General features: G+C 34.1%; 2 protein-coding genes and 1 non-coding gene across 3 annotated transcripts in view; all 3 read left to right on the top strand.

Annotated features, from left to right (window-relative positions):
• The window catches only part of LOC134844191 (uncharacterized), a 170817-nt gene that overhangs the window by 42853 nt on the left and 107972 nt on the right, over nt 1–19992 (top strand). The window lies entirely within an intron of this gene.
• The window catches only part of LOC134843538 (trichohyalin-like), a gene marked incomplete in the record, with an annotated part of 37157 nt that overhangs the window by 908 nt on the left and 16257 nt on the right, over nt 1–19992 (top strand). The window contains 11 exon segments of the mRNA XM_063859644.1: nt 103–155; nt 229–311; nt 400–477; nt 649–703; nt 5449–5667; nt 5982–6173; nt 6513–6585; nt 10454–10628; nt 11397–11468; nt 13363–13466; nt 14130–14293. Coding sequence (XP_063715714.1) covers nt 103–155; nt 229–311; nt 400–477; nt 649–703; nt 5449–5667; nt 5982–6173; nt 6513–6585; nt 10454–10628; nt 11397–11468; nt 13363–13466; nt 14130–14293 — 1268 coding nt within the window.
• On the top strand, nt 15238–15429 carry LOC134845325 (U2 spliceosomal RNA). Its single transcript, XR_010162740.1, has one exon. It is a non-coding gene; the product is annotated as a U2 spliceosomal RNA (small nuclear RNA).

Here is a 19992-nt window from a genome sequence, read left to right as displayed (position 1 = left end):
ATTAATCGGAATTGGATGGATCTAAATATTATCCTTGATTGTTCAAGAGTATGTCTAAGTTGGTTTGAAAGTTTGCGCACTTAGGAGAACAAAATTTTTCAGCTTCGGTGAATGCCGCCAGAGAATCGAACACATGCCGAATACAATCATTAGAGGTACATAAATTGATTTCAACCCATTCAAAAATTAAAGCTTAATAATTAACTAATATGAAACTTACTATTTAAGTCCACTTTGGGTGACATTGAGGTGAACATGACTGACATGAAGGACTCCCTCAACAACGTGGAGAAAGAAAATGTCACACTTCAGTCAGTGATATAATTACCAACTACTAGTTAATATAATAACAATTTAATTAACCATTCGTTTATTAACTTTTGATTTACTTTTGATTAGCCCCGAGAGGAACAAACTGCAGGAGAGACACGAGGAAGTGGTGACTCATCTTAACCAGACCATGCAAGAAAAGGCCAGGTGATTTATTACAAAATTACAAAATTAAAAAACTAGACAAAGTTCTGTAAGGTTAAAGTTTTAAAGAAATTCATTAACGAAATTTTTGTTTTAATTGACCTGAAGCAATGAGACTATTAGTGTATCTGCAATGAAAGATTGCTGAAAGATCGTTTTATTTTTGCCTTCTAGTAAACAGATTCTTCTGAATGACACGAGAGACCAGCTGAGAGAAGCACATCAAACAGTGAGTCCAATCATAGATCATTTCAGCTTTATCGATGAAAATGAACAGTATTTTCTTTATTCTTGTTCGAAGAAAACAATGGAATATCAATGCTCGTCTTGCTTTTTTCTTCAGATCAAATTGATTGTTAAAGTTTAAAGTATTTGGCGGAATTTTTTTCTGTTACATCTGAACCATGCTGGCGATCTCAACTGTAAAAAGATATTTCAAATGTGATTGTTATTTTTCAGCATCTATAATAAGGTTATGGGGGTTTTAGCGTTGTCTACTTGGCAATTTGGAATAATTTATTGGTTGTACCAAACTCTAGGTCATGCAATTTTCAAATCTAAAAACCTATGCTGTTTTCTATTACAAAATCAAAACTCAAACTAGCATCAAAGTCTAGTGAAAATTGTATCGACTAGCTCAAAAATCGAAACACAAAACTCCTTTATAGTAAAAATTGCAATCATTACTAGTCTCACGAATCCCAGACAATTCCAAGTGCGTGTCAAATTGAACAAGACTGCTCGTAACAGGGCGAAGCCCTGAATGTTCCGACTGGCTTTTAAGGTTTATGTAGCAGTAATAACATTAAAAATTCAATGAAATAAAAAAAATGAAATTTTTTTTTCTAAAATTTGAAATTTTTTATGAAAATCATCCCCCCACACGCCATATAAAGTAGAAAAGGATAGATTTCGCTCCTTGTAACAAACCAATTATGGCAAAGAAGCTTCTTTTAACCAATTTGGAACGATTTCTAAGACGGATTAACTCTCCGCTTACGCGTTAATAGCGCGAAATATCGCGCGTTAATTGTCCCAAATTGGCCAAAATTGCAATCTTTAAACCCCCGTAACTTTACGAAAAATGATCACAGGTGAAATATCTTTTCAAATTTGAGCTCAAAACAACAATACTTTTCGAATGATATAAAAAAAGCCGTCAAAAATGGCTAGTTAAAAAGTCGAAATTTGTCTGGAGAAAAAAAAAACCCACCCCGAGCACAAATATTCCGTTACTTTCGTATCGAAAGTCGGAACAATAAAACAATAAAACCTTATGACAAGCATTTGTCTATTTATGGAAACTGTGTGGCAAGGATATTTTCCGACCTCAATCGTCTTCTCAAAATACACTCAAAAAATTAAACATAAAGATGCGAATATGGTGTTTTATCTAAGAAAAATTATCAAAAAATAGCCAAAAACATTTTTTTCTTCATCAAATTTGCTAATCAAAACTTCTTCAGATGCCTAAAAAAATTTTTTGAATGCAGAATACTTTTTTTAAATACTTTTTTTCTATTTGTATACTCTGATTTTTGAAATATTGATTATTAGGAAATTAAAAAGGAGTTTTTTTGCCAAGAGCCTAGATATTTCAGTTTGATGGAGCCAGCAAAATAGCTAAAGTGTCAATCTAACTTACGAAACTTTATTTCAAATCTCTCTCTCTCAGCGCGTGAACACGGCCAAAAAAAATATAATACCAAAAAAAATCAAAATGGCTACAAAAAACATTGGACTTCTTATTTATTATACATACTTTCTGACATTGGTTTACAGGCAGCATAGAAACAATCTAAGAACAGTTAGAGGTAAAATAAATTCATTTTTGATTGTCTGAAGATTTTTTCACATGTTTTAAAGGTGACAAACAGAAGGCTTGGCTACAGGCATATTTCAACGAAAGTTCAAAAATAAAGTTTTGGGGATTTTTTTGGCAGTTACTCAGCGCACAAATAAAAGACAATTTTTTACAAACTCACTTTTGTCGTCACGAACTAAACCAAAAATATTTCACAAAACATGCGAAATATGGTGTTTTATATAAAAAAAAATGATCTAAACTATTCCAAATTTTTTTCTTCCTTATCAAATGTATTAATCAAAACTTCTTCAGACACTTAAAAATTTTATTCGACTGCAGAAAAGTTTTTGTAAATTTTTTTATTCTATTTTTATACTCGATTTTTGGAAGATTGATTACTAGGAAATTAAAAAGAGATTTTTTTTTGCCATAAACCTAGAAATTTCAGCTTGAAGGAGCCAGCAAAATAGCTGCACTCCCAGCTTAAATCATGAAATTTTATTTCAAACTTCTCTCAATGAGCGTGAACAGGGCCAAAAAATTGCTGATATAAATGTACAAATTGGCTACAAAAATTATTGAGCTTCTTGTTTATTATACATAGTTTTTGACATCTGTCGTAACATTTTGTCACATATTTTAGTGGTGACAAGCAGACCTTTGTTTGAAAATTGGCGGAGCCGCAGGCATATTTCGAAAAAAAAATGAAATTTAGAGTTTATTGGAAGTGGTTGAGCGCAAGAAAAAGTTGTTATATTTTGAGCAATGTGAAGTTCATGACAAGCAGTTTTCCATTTCTCAAAAAACTGTTTGGCAAGGATTTTTTCCATCCAACGAAACTGTTGAAAAAAAAAATTCCGAACTCACTCTTATCGCATCAAAATCAACTCAATTTATCAAACAGAAAGATGCAAAAAATGGTTTTTTTAATCTAGAAACTCTTAATCTAAATTACTCCAAAAACATGCAATTTTATTCTTTTTTTCTCAATTTTTGTTTGCGAAGGTTTCTTCAGACATCTAAAAACTTTATTTGAATGCTGTACTAAACTCCGAAAGTAAATACCTTTTTTTGTTTACTCTAATAAAATACTCTAACTTTTGAAATGAACCTGGAAATTTTAAATTGATGGAGCCAGCAAAATAGCTACACTGTCAAACTGTTTTTCTAGTATTTTATAATCTACCATTCTGACCTCCGAAATAAAATTTTTTAATGCGATTTGAGCTAGGCGTCCTATTCCTAAAAAAACTTATCTCAAATTGTTCTGCCTAAATAATAAGAACAGTATAAACACAGTACTGCAACAGTACTGGACAAGTGCCACGATAGTGCAGTGGAGGGTGAATCAATTTTTTTTAAATTAAATTTTGTTCCATGTTTTAGTCAAAAACAGTTGTTTCCTGGTATATATAGTCAATCATGCCTTATAACTAGCAACGCTAACACATTTTTGTTTTATTGGCGACAATAAAACTGTCGCTTTTTCCGCTGTGGGGGTGAATTAAAACTTTGAGATAAAAATTCGTTTTTAAATTAAAAATTATCTTTTCTCGGCATTTCGAATTGGTGTAAAATTCCAATAGCTAACCCATTACTAATTTTTTGCAAAAAAAAACCGCGCTTTTTTTGGTTTGTAGCATATTTGTTTTTAAGGCCTTTCTAAGGGTTTTTTACTGTAACGGCACATTACAAAATATGAAAATCAATTCTAGACTTTGAAGAAAAAAATTCAGTTCTGTTTTAGACCAAAATGAGTGAACGAAAAACAACATTGCTATAACAGTACTATCCAATACTGCAACAGTACTGTTTTTTCTAGTTTCACTGCTTTTGTCCTGAAACAATATTGAAAAAAAAAGATATGTTAATGGGTTTTACTTAATCTGACTATTACTGGCGGATCAATCAGGGATATTCCATTTCTATTTCATAATTTTGAAGCCTTCATAGCCATTATTTAGACTCCGAAACAATTCTCAAAAAATATTCTTCAGTGTTACCGGGGGAAAATGATAAAAGAAGTAGATACGCTCTGTTTTAGAAGTGTGTTCAAAATTATGACTTAACTCACTAAGATTTATTTCACATCTCTTTCGATGTGCTTGAACACGGCCAAAAAAAGTTTACCAAACGTTACAAAATGGCTGCAAATAAATTGTTTTTGTGTATAAGACATAATTTCTGATATTTTTTACACGCGACATCGAAACAGTTCTGCGTGTAAACAAATAGGTGAAGAGGTGAAATAAAAACCGTTAGATATGAAATATATAAATTTTTTGATTGTCGGAAAGTTTTGTCACATATTTTAGTGGTGACAAACAACCCTTATTTGAAAATTGGCTGGGCCGCAGACATATTTCAAAAAAAGTCCAAAAAGTGATGTTTGGATTTTATTGTTTATTGAATAGTGTTTTTTTGGAATTTATTGAGCTAAAAAAAAACTTTCTTTTTCTAAAAGTGCAAATTAACATCATTTTTGACGACAAATTTTTAAATTTTCTCCATCGAGAAAATCGTAGAGCCGCGCGGGTTTACTGTGAAAATGTATAATAAAAAAACAAAGTATTCACTTCTGAACTCAAATACTAACAAATCTGCTCGTATCAGGCGTAATGCGACAACTCGCATTAAAAAACAACTCGCGTTATACTCACCGCCGAAGTCGTCGCGCCAACGTGTTGCGAGCTTGCAAACAGAGGGCAGGATTTTATACAAAATTTAGAGCCGGTTTTGTATAAAGTCACCGGTGACCTTAAACCGAGAACTTGAAGTTTCCAATTACCTTCAAACACTTGTGAGTTGTCGCTTTCTTTAATTTTCGCGAGTTGTCTTTTCTTGAGAGTTGTCGCGATACTGTATCAGGGCGAAGGCCTGAATATGTTGACGGATTAGTAGTTAGTGCATGGAGTAGTTTTTGCTAGAATGGTTAAATTTTCAAACAAAATCGCAAATTTGTTTTGTTATTGAAGTTTTATTTTAAGAATGATTTCTGAGACTGTTTGAATTTCCGCTCACGCGTTAATAGAACTAAACATGCTACGCTACCCAATAATTATTCTAAATTAGCCAAATTGGCAAACTGCAAACCCTCATAACTTTAAGGAAAAAAATCACAGGTGAAAGATTTTGAAAACACTGAATGATATCGGAACCCTTTGTAGATAGCAGACATTCAAGACGACATGGAATTCCTCGAGGAGCAGCTTCGTGAGGAGAGGAGAGAGACTAAGAGGCAGAAGAAGGAGTTGAAGAAGGAGATTGAGGAGACCAAGGAGAGCATAAAGGAGCAGCAGTCTCAGAACGAGAGTGAGAAAGATCAGCTGGACGGGTTCCGGAAGGAGTTGGAGGAGAAGAGAGAGCGACTGCAGATCAAAACAAGGGTAAGTACAGGCGGCAACCAACGCAGATGGCAAACATATCCTGTCGCAAGAAAGGATAAAAATTGAGCTTCAAAAATTATATATTTATACCTTAGACTGAACAGTAAAAACTTAACACGGGCTTTATCAATTAGCAAATGGATCACGAATTTATGGTATATTGATATTGGGGTTCTTGTTATAACGAAGAAAAACACTCAAGGTCAAGATGACAGTTCTTTAAGCCACTTCGTAGAGTGATCGAAACAGGAACATAAGGCTTAAAAACTTTCCTGACTCCTAATTTATACTACGTAGTTTCGGTTTGTTTTCAGAGCACAGGGCTGATAGAGAAGAACTGTGTGCAGCTGAGTGCGAGGGAGGAGGCGCTGGAGAGACAGCTGGAACGGGTGAGGGGGGACAATGAGAAGAAGAGGGAGGAGATATCGGCCACACAGAGAAGAGATTTCGAAAGACAGGCGGAGTACACAGTCCAGAGAGAACAACTGGAACTTCAGCTCAAACAGGTAAGTGGTGGTGATGGTGGTGGTCGTGGATGACATTGGTGGTGTAGTAGGGGGGATGGGTGGGGGTGGTTTATTGTCATTGGAAATTAGAAGTTTTCGTAGGTCACATTTGACTGCAGTGAGTGAAGATTACTCGCAAATAAATTGATCGATTGTTGGAAGATGATCAAATTATAGAAAAAAAATTATATCTAAAGTCTGTTCAGAAAAACGACAAATGATTCGAACAATGGTCATCTTTGCTATTTATATACACAGTTGGTGGCCAATTCTTTCAACCCAGTTGCTTTTGTTACCTTTTCTTATGAAGCATTTCAAAACAAACTATTGTTTGTGTAGATACAAGAAGATTCACAGGGCTCGATCGAGGAGAACGAAAGGCTGAAGAAAGGCAACGCACGACTGCACGCAGGCTAGTATTCAAGACAAAAATGTCCCAAAACTCCAACGGGACAAAAAACGCAGTTTTTTTCTGATTGTTAGAAGGCAGTTTTCAACCGGCCATCATTCGTAAACAGGCAATACTTGCTATCTGTCAACTATTCGTAAGTTTTCTAAACACGACAACTGAAAAACAAATCAATTACAGGGGTTTTAAAACTATACCGACGTTTTTTAGCATGATCGGTGGGTTGATAACACGGTGTATGGGTGCTTTATAATAAGGGTGCTTTATAATTAGGAGCTTTAAGAAAAATCCTTTATCGCTTTTTTCTTCGAAAATTGGAACAAAACCATAGGCATAGCTCAAATAGAAGAAACACTTTTTAGAAACTCTTCTTTGAAACCGTCCTATGAACACTTTGGAAGAAACACTTCCTTTGCAATTCCCTGAAGAAGCCTTCCGATAATTTTGGTTCGCCGCCTTTTCAAAACTAAGATTGCAATCCATTATCGCAAGTGAAATATAAAGTTATGAAAAAGAAAAAATGCACGATTTGATTAACTATTGAGTCGAATGTAATCGATTGCTTTAAATACGATTCAATACTCGAAATCCTCTTTTTGACGTTTATTTGGTACAAATTGTTTAAATAAACCTTTCTTATATATTATACACAGATTTTAATCAAGTTATAATCATATTATTTACATATTATATACTGATTTTCGTGGCCTTCAAATAATTTGATTAAGTTAAAATTAGTATATTATTTAGGTTTTTCAGTTGAATTTTGGCGCTGATGTTTAAACAGATAAAGCACACATGTTCAGTATGTTTCCGAGCTTTATTTAAAAAATTAGTGCAATATTTTGCCTAGAACAATCAACCAAAACAATTTTGAAAGTAAATACCCGGGTTGACCTCCATTGAACAAAAATGCTAATCATACAATTCCATAAAGTAAGTCTATGAAAATACTAGTCATAAAATTTTATACGTTTTGCTAAAATGGTGCGATCGAATTTTCATAAAACTTTGTTCTTGTTTTGGCATAAAAGTCAGTGTATCGTACTAAGTTAAAAAAACTGTTGTCAAAAATTGCTAATCAAATTATTTCCATATATCGAAATTGTATGACTAGCATTTTTCTGACGGAGACAGCAAAAATTGTTCCAAATAATTTTGAAATTGCTCCAATTTTTTTTTCAACCGCAAATTGAATTTTGTACTCCAACAATAAATTTCCAAAAAAAATTTGCATGCAAAATTTATTTTTTGTCTGCATAATGTAGTCCTGGATACACAAAAGTGGGATTTTTTCCGTTTCTCTGGATAACTTTTTTCAAAAACGCTAAAATTTTATTTTTGTATGGCATGTTATGTATGCCTTGTTCAATGCCTGATAATTTCAATTTTTTAAAATAATCATCTTTGAGAATTTTTGCAGAAATTTTAAAGTTTGATGCTTTCAGTATAACATTTGTGTAAGAAAACTCTGAAACCTTTCAGGTCGTTTATGCGAGACTATCAAACCTTTGGTGACTCTAGTGTTGAGTAAACCATGGTTTTGGCACTTGTTTTGGATTATGAACACATTCTAAAAATTTTGAGAAATTAAATTTGAGAAATAAAACAATTTTTTGGTTTATGGAAAATGCTAGTCATACAATTTCCATATATGAAAAAAAAACACTAATCATAGAACTTTCATGCAATTTTCTGTACGTATGGAATCGCATGAAAAGTGTTTGATTAGCATTTTTTCCATATATGAAAGTTGTATGATTAGCATTTTTGTTCAACCCGGGTATCATGTTTCAAATCTGGATGTTTCTTCAACCTTTTTAATGTGTTTCGTACCGGATAAGAAACAGCCTACATCTCAATTTTTTTCATCTCGACACTGCGTGTCTCAATTTGTTCATATATATTCTCGATGCAATTTGTAGCCGTTGCTTATCTTCTACAAAACAAATACAAGAATCAGCCAAATAAAAAATTTTGCAGCAAAAATTTTAATGCTTCAAAAATTGCATATCCATTGCGCTAAAATGTTGAATTTAGGATTTGCATGCTTTAGCCCACTTCAACAAAAAGATAAATTTTATCTGGGGAACGAATTGTAGTAATTTTTGCGAACAAAAATACATAGAAAAATATACAAACAATATCAAAAAGTAACAATGAAGTAAGCATTTGAAGCTGGTTTTCTTTTGCGGGTTTTTGAAAAGTATGTTATCAAGCAAGACATCTTTTTTTTAGATTAAGTAAGTCGTGTTTTATATTACTTAATTGATTTTATACAGATTTCGTACACCTTTATACAAAAAGACTCCTTTTTCAGAAATTGTAACTCATTTTTTAGACAATATAAAGTTTTGTGATTTGTTTACACTTATTTAGTTATTATTAATGTCTATATAATTTTCACTCAATCATGTTTTAAAAATAGAAAACTTTAAAGACAATCGATTATGTTCAGTTATCAATAATCATTACTTGTATAATTGCGTTCTAATTTTTGTCATCGAATGTTACTTATATATTACATTTTTGTTTTCATGAAATTAACATGGTTCAACATGAGATAAAAACAGATGAGCGAGTTATCTCAGTGAGCATGACTGATACCAGTACTACGATTCTTAGCAAGTAAATTGAAACTGAAGTATTACAAAAAATTATATGAAAAACTGATCAAAAGATGTTTTTTGTTAAGTTCAATCAAGTTTTTGTTATCTTTCTCGTTGTTAGCCCATGGAGGGAAATTTTTCAAATATCAGATACCTTTTATAGTATTATCTGGTATTAATTAAGCTATGTTTTTGGGGCATCAAGTTTCTAGGTCAGAAAAACTATTAGAACACCCAACCACCCAGTAAATTTTTGAAGGTAGTTCACAATTCAAAAATATTCAGCAAAAATTAAAAAATTAGGACAGTGAAAAAAACTTTCACATGCCAATTATTTCTTTTTTTTTTCTAAAAGCGATAACAAATTTCGTCAAAAAGCTCCAACCACGTTCAAAAGTAAATTCAAAAAAGTTCGAAAACTTGACAATTATCGGCCGATTTCTATTGACGAGAAAGCGCTAAATGCAGCTTAAAAAACTTTTTCTCCTAAGTTTTTTTTTGGCGTAAACTAAGTTTTTTTTGGCGTAAATAAGCCTTTCTTGGCTTTATCTAACAAATGTTACCTGCTCGTTTTTTGCTCGAAATCTGACAACAGAGCAATAATTTCAAAATAATTTTTCTCAACACTAAGTGAAGTTTTTAAAATTTTTGCTCAAAAAAGGGGTGTAAAATGATATATCATGCGGAGCATTCTAATGATTGTTTGTGGTATTTGATGTTTCGTGGGGAAAAAAATTTAAAAAGTTTAAAAAAATACACATCACGTAGACAAATTTTCTACTAAATTTTAGAGGTCGGAGGAAAAAGCCTTGAAATAGTTTTTGGGAGCCAAAAAAGGCAAGCTGATTGCTGTTTGTGTAGCGCAGAACATTTCGACCAGAATAATCGCTGCAACAAAATCTATTGAAAGAAAAATTTGTCTATGTAAAATTTCAGCAACTTTTGTGTAGCCAACGAGTAATCGAAATCGGATTCGAAATATAGTAAAAATCAAACTTAAGAAGATAAAAATTGATCTCAAAATTAGAAACAAATTAACATAATTTTTTGTTGTATCTTTGGGATCTCAATTATTTTTTCACTGACAATTGTAGCCCTCTATGCTTTTTTTGACTAAACTTTTGTCTAGATTCACTCGTTACGCCACGCACAAAAACGAGACTTTACTTGAAAAGAATTTTATGAGTGTAGCCGGACCATTGTGTGCTATTTGTTTTTTATTCAAATTCATTTAATTTGCATAAATTATCATGTTCTTTTAGAATTGAAGGCGTCGAATGAGGAGAAGAAGGCGGATGCGAATGCGATGCGTAGTCTGCGTGAACAGCTGAGTGAGCAGCAGGCGGAGATGGGGGAGTTGACGGAGGAGACGGGACGACTCACTGCCGAGAACGAGGACATGTCCAGTCACATACAGCAGATACAGGAGACTCACGAGTAAGCATTTGACCTTTCATGCACACTTTTCGGACTCTTGTTCATTGTCGGCTGCACTTGCAAATCTTTGGCTGATATTTTTTTAAAGCAATTTTGTAAACGTTTTCAGTGTCGAACTTGACTATTTTTGGATGAGGTTTTTTGCGGCTGGTTAATGTCCAAAGTTTCGTGCCCAATTTTGGACGATTTTGAAGAGGCGTTTAATGAGACACACTGTCAAACACATACTAGACATTAATGATATGTTATTACTCTAATTCAATCCATTTTTCAATTTTCAATTCTTATGCGCTATGAAGAGCTTAATAATGTTTTTATTAAAAAAGAGCTTCATTCATGATCGAATCAATTGAGTAATTCGCCGAATATTCATTTTTAGATAATTCAGTCACAATTGACCTTTTTCAGCCCAATTACTAACATGACAATCCTCATACTACCCGATCCATTCAGGTATAGGCCTTGTCTAATGGGATTACATTCATTATGGCGTCTGCACGAGTTGAGATGAACACTTCATGTTTTTTAAACTGTTCAATGTTTGCTGTGATGTTTTCATTCAGCTTGATTTTTTCAGTGAGCTGTTCAAAAATAGAACTCAATGAAAATGAATGATGAGTGTTCTTTGCCGAATTTTCTTCACAGTTTTTTCATTTAAAAGATTCTCATTGATGTCTCGTTTATTCTCTAGTGCCTCGGGATGCTGTTTGGGAATGGTTGTAAGTTTTTTGCTAGCTTTTTCTCTTGCTTGAAGTTTATTCTGTTTAGTTCTGCAATGAAGGTGAAGAATGCGGAAGCGGACACTCTGAAAGATAAACTGCTGGACGTCCAGAACCTCAGGTGAGTTCAGTCGCCGCATGATGCAACCAAAATGTCGGTATGCCAACAAGCCGAAGGGCAACAGGAAAAAAATAAAACCAGTCCAATAAGCCTAAGTCTAATATTGTTGGGCAACAAAAAAATAGATTGTCTCTGTTGCTAGTCAATCGTGTTAGGTAATCTTGATGTAATTTTGGCTCCAAAATAACAAATGTTTGATGTTTTCAATTTTCCTCTGAACGCAAATTATTATTAACCTTTCATCTCTCTATACCATGCAGCCCTGAATGTCTTTTGGGGTCAATTGCCGACCATAAGGGATCCCAATCTCTGAGGTCCTCCTTAGACTCTCTTGAACCCGATCCTTCTGCTCCATTTAACCCAAATAGAAACGGAAAAACAAGCTCTGCGCCAGCTTGTATGGAAAATGTTGCGAGGTCGCTTGAAATTGAGAAATATACTGAAAAAAGCGATGAAATTAAAATTGATCAAAAAAGAAGAAATACTATAAATGGTATCGAGTTCAAAGCCAGTACTGAATCGGATCATAGTTACAGTAGCTGTAACAGTGATCCAAATGCCAAAAAGGTAAATGAACAGGTCGCAGAGGGTCAAACACTTTTGGATGGCAACTCGGGGTCGGGTGAGGGGTTTCACGAAGAGACAGGAGATGATTTGTTCGACAAGATACTTTGGAAACTCAGTACAGACTCAGAGGAGCTGACATCATTCTGTTCGGAGCTGGAGTGAGAAAAATGAAGATATTTAGTCTATAGACTAGTCTTAGAAAAACTGATTGCTCTGCAAGCTGTTGCGTATCTATGTCTCTTATTAACAAGTATTTAATTCCAAAATTGTTAAAAGTTTTGACTCTTTCAAATTATACTCTCCATTGAAAAGCAGTGGCGAGCGTAGAAACTTTTTCAAGGCGAGGGGGGTTTTTCGGCACTTTTTTGAAAATTTGACTGAAAAAATTGCGTTTTTTCGGCGCGCGCTCCACCATCAAAATTAGTTATATTGGCGCCAAAGGAGCCTTTAGAAACGTTTTTGAGGTTGATCAGCCAAAAATGGATATCGTAAAGTTATACTAAAGGGTGAAATTGGAAAAATTTGGCAGCCAGAATTGAGTGGGAGGGGCAGTTGCCCCCTCTCGGCACGCTACTGTTGAAAAGTATCATAGGGAAATAAACATTTGAAACACGTTGAACTAAGTTTTTCAGATTGAAAACGTCGTTGAACTAATTCCTTCTGTTTAAAACATGAATCCAAGGGCCTAATCTAGGTTTTTCTCACGACTGCGAGCTGGAAAATTGTATTCAGCTTTTTAGGTTGATTTTCTGAGCATAGGTTGATTTTCTGGCGGACACGTTGATTTTCTGAGCATGTTTTTTTTCTGGCAAAATAAAAATTTATGAAAAATTGGTTTTCGAGTTTTTTTGGAAGATGCTGGCCCAAAAGTGGTACATATTGTTTAATAAGAATCATAGGAAGCCTTAAGAAAAATTGTTCGATCAAAATTGAATGCCCTGAAACTTAACCAAAGGGGTGGTCAGGGGCGAAAAACCTAAAAGATCAAAGTTCGGCATGCTAGTCTTCTACGAATGATCGTAAAATAAAATCGGCCGATCCAATTTCTACAGTTCGCTTAAAAGATACTGTCATAGGCCAAATAATTATACTCACCGCTGCAGTCGCGCCGAAAATGGGCTAAATGAACAACGTCTTGTTTTTGAAATTATTGTGTCATCATTATCAATATAAATTCAAATGTTTGCCTTAGACGCACTTGCAGATCCTTGATTTTCAGAATGGAATTTTAGTTCTCAGTTACAAAATCTTTCTTTCTTCTAATAGATCCTCTGCAAAAAAATGAAAAAACAAAGGTTAATTTTCATTAAGGATGACAACATTACAGGAAGCAGCTGCAAAGTGAACTAGACGACATCCTTCGCCAGACGGACCGGCTCAAAGCGGAGAATGCGAGGAACCTTAGTCTGCTGAATAAAAAGATCGCTGAAGGTAGATAAAGCAATTCCCGTTTTATTACAGACTCTTTCAGATAGGACAATGATAGCGCGTTAGGACGAGCTCTCAATTGACTTCTAGCTTCAGGTCGACCACACGACCTGAGCGGTTTTGGCTTCAATAATGCTACCACACATGAAAACTCGGCCTTCAGTCGTGAAAAACGGCCTTGAGACGTGAAAAGAACGCCTTGAGTCGAAAAAAATTTCGCACCGTCTGAAATGAGGGGAAATAATACAGCAACGGACTATCCTTAAACAAGCGGCTTCACAGTTATTAATATTTCTATCGCGATTCGCAGAAACAATTTTTTCGACTTGAGAGCACAAGTGAATGCGTAAAAGAAGATTGTTTTAAATTCTTTAAATGGTAAACCTGGTCGAAGGCTGGGCGATTAATTGCAATTAAAAAGTAACGCTGTTTTGACACAATTTATGTCACGTTAAATATTTGAGCTAAGATCTGCTTATGATAAATGTGCGCAGTTGCTGCCATGAAGCCTCCTAACAGTTTGCTGATTCTCGGTATGTTGAGTATCTCTTTTGCATTATTGTCAATATTATTGTGAAGTGAGTATTTGCATTATTGTCAATAGGTGAAAAGTTTGTTAAATTTGCTTTACAATGCTGGGGTACTGTGATGTCTATGACTTCTCAGGCAAGAGACAGCACGCCACTTTGACGCAAGAGGGACAGCAATTGCAGAGTGCCATCAGATCCAAGGAGGGGGAGATCAAGTCCAGCCAGGAGACACTCAGGGGAGACAAGGAGAAGTACCAGAAATTGAGGGAGAAACTGGAGAAAGACATCCACTTGTATGAGGTATGACTGAACAAACAGGCGCATGTATTCCCTCATCCACTTCGTTTGTTTCTGGAGTTGTACGCACCGCACCCACTATGATATTTGAGAGCGCATTTCACAGCTATAAGAAAACCAGAGTTCTTATTTGGTTGACCGAAGCCTTCAAAATTTCTCAATGCCGCTTTTGTCCCATCAAGGCGGCGGAGCGCCTCATAAAAAAAGGTAGCTTTCAATCAAAGGATACGTGAAAATAGTCTCAAGATATTTAAGATCTCCGATTTTCTTTATGAGAATTATGTATCAGAATCCTGTAGTCAATATTTTATAAGTTTTATAAGATTCGACTCGTTCGTCTACACATGGTATTGAGTATCTGTCCAAAAAGGTATAATTTAAAATGTATATAATTTTTTATTCATTATAAATAGCATGCTCGTATGTATCGTCGGTATTTCTTAGTCTACTGCTAATCTCCTAAGAATCCGAATAACAATCGCAGTTCCTATCATTGTAGCTCCGAAGGCATATATCGTGACTTGTTGTCATACTAGACGTGCGCTCGGTTCTGAATTCAATCATATAAAGCAAAATACCACAGCAAGTACTCTTGTATGCCATTCTCTCGTCCATTTTGGTTGTTCACGGTGGCCTGATTCGAATTGGCTTTTACAAGCTGCATTAAACAAGTAAAATTTCTTAGTTTATATTCTAGTATTGTTAACCAAAACTCTATAATTTATTCTCAACCTGAGGAAAAATTGGAAATATGTAAACGACCTTCAGTGGTAGAAAACGATGTTTGGACCAAGAAGGGGTCATAGAAAATAGGACAGTAGTCCTTAAAAGTTTTGAACAGTAAACTCGTTAGACCTCAAATCTTTAGATATCATAACCTAAAGAATCCCCTTTGTTGGAATACATTCACTTTTTAGAAAGGATCCCTCGAACAAACACTTAAGCGTATCGCTTCTCGGCCTTTTGGCTAAGATCATGTGTAGTATCTGTTCTTGTCAGCTTAATATCTGGCATGCTGGGCATTGCCTGGCACCAATATTAAACTGATTTTTGAATCACGGATTCGGCAAGGAAGCTTGCTTCAGCCGATCCACGGATTGTCCCGGTCTTACACTACCGCCGGGTACGGTCCATCCCAATATACGAACCGTCTTATCTCTAGTCCCAATCGTGGTAACCGATAGCCGTGTAATTTTTAAGCGTCAGAACCTGACTTCATGAATTTTTTCAAGCGGATACAAAAACTCCAATATTGCCAGATACAATTACCTATAACTCGTTGGAATTTTTAAAACTCTAATCTAGATTTTCTTCTATCTGTATCTATGTCGTCCCTTATACAAAAATGTGCGGGAGATTTGTTAGTAGAAATAAAATTCTCACATGTCTAAGCATTAAATCTATGCCTAACCGTAGGCTGACTATGGCAATTCGTTACAAGAAACAGTTTAAAAATTGGGCAAAAATGCCAAAGTCTCCAAATTTAACTGCTCTAGTTTGGTTAGGTGAATTTTGTCGTAAAATTGCATGTTTCGGATTCCTTGACAGTAGCAAACAACACGACGCCGCCATTCTACGTATATGTTCGCGGGTTCTGCTCCATATTTAACGCTTTAAGGTACCCGGGTTGACGTCCATACAAGAAAAAAGCCTATCATATACTTTCATATATGGAAATCAATTTAAGATAATTTTCAAAAAAAAAAAAATGATTGAAAAAATGCTTGCCATACAAATTTCTTCTTTGAAAAATTTATAGTGAGCCTTTTTCAATTGTTTTTTTTTTCAAAAAAGTGTCTTGAATTGGTTTAAAGCTCAACGATCTGTCAGGCGAAGCACTCTCAAGCCCAGTGAACGTAAAAGCGTTCTGAAACTCATTGAACTAACAAAATTCTTCCCGAAAAGTGTTCAAAATTATTTTTAACTGTTGCGGTGGTACAGTCATGGGACACAGAAGTTGTAAGTTTTTTTATTTCAACGATAAGCTGAACGAACTTTTTTTCACGTTTTTGTCATTTTCTCTGCAACTATTTAAGATATATGGTTAATAATTTGCCAAATTTTAGATAAAATAATTTGAAAGGACTTAACTGGGCCAAAATTTGAGAAATCTGGTTTCAAAGCCGTAAATAAGCCAGAATTTTATACCTAGTTTTATAGGTATCCTTACCGAGGGAACATCCTTGCAAACAATGTAAGGAATTTGAATTTGTAGTCTCAAACTAATTCTTTGGTAAGCTAATGACCTTGATTCATTCTATTTTTTGCCAAGAAACGACAGATAACAGAATTGAAAAGTTACTAGGTTCGGCGTACAAAAACGGTCATAACTGTTTTGATGACTTAAACAGTAAGATTCCTTGGGAGCTTTTACCAGAAGGTTGAACAAAAAATACGGACAAATTAACTGCTAATGAGGGTTGACGTCCATACAAGAAAAAAGCCTATCATATACTTTCATATATGGAAATCAATTTAAGATAATTTTCAAAAAAAAAATTGAATGAAAAAATGCTTGCCATACAAATTTCTTCTTTGAAAAGTTTATAGTAAGCCTTTTTCAATTGTTTTTTTTTTCAAAAAAATGTCTTGAATTGGTTTAAAGCTCAACGATCTGTCAGGCGAAGCACTCTCAAGCCCAGTGAACGTAAAAGCGTTCTGAAACTCATTGAACTAACAAAATTCTTCCCGAAAAGTGTTCAAAATTATTTTTAACTGTTGCGGTGGTACAGTCATGGGACATAGAAGTTGTAAGTTTTTTTATTTCAACGATAAGCTGAACGAACTTTTTTTCACGTTTTTGTCATTTTCTCTGCAACTATTTAAGATATATGGTTAATAATTTGCCAAATTTTAGATAAAATAATTTGAAAGGACTTAACTGGGCCAAAATTTGAGAAATCTGGTTTCAAAGCCGTAAATAAGCCAGAATTTTATACCTAGTTTTATAGGTATCCTTACCGAGGGAACATCCTTGCAAACAATGTAAGGAATTTGAATTTGTAGTCTCAAACTAATTCTTTGGTAAGCTAATGACCTTGATTCATTCTATTTTTTGCCAAGAAACGACAGATAACAGAATTGAAAAGTTACTAGGTTCGGCGTACAAAAACGGTCATAACTGTTTTGATGACTTAAACAGTAAGATTCCTTGGGAGCTTTTACCAGAAGGTTGAACAAAAAATACGGACAAATTAACTGCTAATGAGGGTTGACGTCCATACAAGAAAAAAGCCTATCATATACTTTCATATATGGAAATCAATTTAAGATAATTTTCAAAAAAAAAATTGATTGAAAAAATGCTTGCCATACAAATTTCTTCTTTGAAAAGTTTATAGTAAGCCTTTTTCAATTGTTTTTTTTCTTCAAAAAAGTGTCTTGAATTGGTTTAAAGCTCAACGATCTGTCAGGCGAAGCACTCTCAAGCCCAGTGAACGTAAAAGCGTTCTGAAACTCATTGAACTAACAAAATTCTTCCCGAAAAGTGTTCAAAATTATTTTTAACTGTTGCGGTGGTACAGTCATGGGACATAGAAGTTGTAAGTTTTTTTATTTCAACGATAAGCTGAACGAACTTTTTTTCACGTTTTTGTCATTTTCTCTGCAACTATTTAAGATATATGGTTAATAATTTGCCAAATTTTAGATAAAATAATTTGAAAGGACTTAACTGGGCCAAAATTTGAGAAATCTGGTTTCAAAGCCGTAAATAAGCCAGAATTTTATACCTAGTTTTATAGGTATCCTTACCGAGGGAACATCCTTGCAAACAATGTAAGGAATTTGAATTTGTAGTCTCAAACTAATTCTTTGGTAAGCTAATGACCTTGATTCATTCTATTTTTTGCCAAGAAACGACAGATAACAGAATTGAAAAGTTACTAGGTTCGGCGTACAAAAACGGTCATAACTGTTTTGATGACTTAAACAGTAAGATTCCTTGGGAGCTTTTACCAGAAGGTTGAACAAAAAATACGGACAAATTAACTGCTAATGAGGGTTGACGTCCATACAAGAAAAAAGCCTATCATATACTTTCATATATGGAAATCAATTTAAGATAATTTTCAAAAAAAAAATTGAATGAAAAAATGCTTGCCATACAAATTTCTTCTTTGAAAAGTTTATAGTAAGCCTTTTTCAATTATTTTTTTTTTCAAAAAAATGTCTTGAATTGGTTTAAAGCTCAACGATCTGTCAGGCGAAGCACTCTCAAGCCCAGTGAACGTAAAAGCGTTCTGAAACTCATTGAACTAACAAAATTCTTCCCGAAAAGTGTTCAAAATTATTTTTAACTGTTGCGGTGGTACAGTCATGGGACATAGAAGTTGTAAGTTTTTTTATTTCAACGATAAGCTGAACGAACTTTTTTTCACGTTTTTGTCATTTTCTCTGCAACTATTTAAGATATATGGTTAATAATTTGCCAAATTTTAGATAAAATAATTTGAAAGGACTTAACTGGGCCAAAATTTGAGAAATCTGGTTTCAAAGCCGTAAATAAGCCAGAATTTTATACCTAGTTTTATAGGTATCCTTACCGAGGGAACATCCTTGCAAACAATGTAAGGAATTTGAATTTGTAGTCTCAAACTAATTCTTTGGTAAGCTAATGACCTTGATTCATTCTATTTTTTGCCAAGAAACGACAGATAACAGAATTGAAAAGTTACTAGGTTCGGCGTACAAAAACGGTCATAACTGTTTTGATGACTTAAACAGTAAGATTCCTTGGGAGCTTTTACCAGAAGGTTGAACAAAAAATACGGACAAATTAACTGCTAATGAGGGTTGACGTCCATACAAGAAAAAAGCCTATCATATACTTTCATATATGGAAATCAATTTAAGATAATTTTCAAAAAAAAAATTGATTGAAAAAATGCTTGCCATACAAATTTCTTCTTTGAAAAGTTTATAGTAAGCCTTTTTCAATTGTTTTTTTTCTTCAAAAAAGTGTCTTGAATTGGTTTAAAGCTCAACGATCTGTCAGGCGAAGCACTCTCAAGCCCAGTGAACGTAAAAGCGTTCTGAAACTCATTGAACTAACAAAATTCTTCCCGAAAAGTGTTCAAAATTATTTTTAACTGTTGCGGTGGTACAGTCATGGGACATAGAAGTTGTAAGTTTTTTTATTTCAACGATAAGCTGAACGAACTTTTTTTCACGTTTTTGTCATTTTCTCTGCAACTATTTAAGATATATGGTTAATAATTTGCCAAATTTTAGATAAAATAATTTGAAAGGACTTAACTGGGCCAAAATTTGAGAAATCTGGTTTCAAAGCCGTAAATAAGCCAGAATTTTATACCTAGTTTTATAGGTATCCTTACCGAGGGAACATCCTTGCAAACAATGTAAGGAATTTGAATTTGTAGTCTCAAACTAATTCTTTGGTAAGCTAATGACCTTGATTCATTCTATTTTTTGCCAAGAAACGACAGATAACAGAATTGAAAAGTTACTAGGTTCGGCGTACAAAAACGGTCATAACTGTTTTGATGACTTAAACAGTAAGATTCCTTGGGAGCTTTTACCAGAAGGTTGAACAAAAAATACGGACAAATTAACTGCTAATGAGGGTTGACGTCCATACAAGAAAAAAGCCTATCATATACTTTCATATATGGAAATCAATTTAAGATAATTTTCAAAAAAAAAAATTGATTGAAAAAATGCTTGCCATACAAATTTCTTCT

The sequence above is a fragment of the Symsagittifera roscoffensis genome, chromosome 4 (genome assembly GCF_963678635.1).
Source record: "Symsagittifera roscoffensis chromosome 4, txSymRosc1.1, whole genome shotgun sequence".
Classification (NCBI taxonomy): domain Eukaryota; kingdom Metazoa; phylum Xenacoelomorpha; order Acoela; family Convolutidae; genus Symsagittifera; species Symsagittifera roscoffensis.
This window is presented reverse-complemented; position numbering and strand designations above follow the sequence as displayed.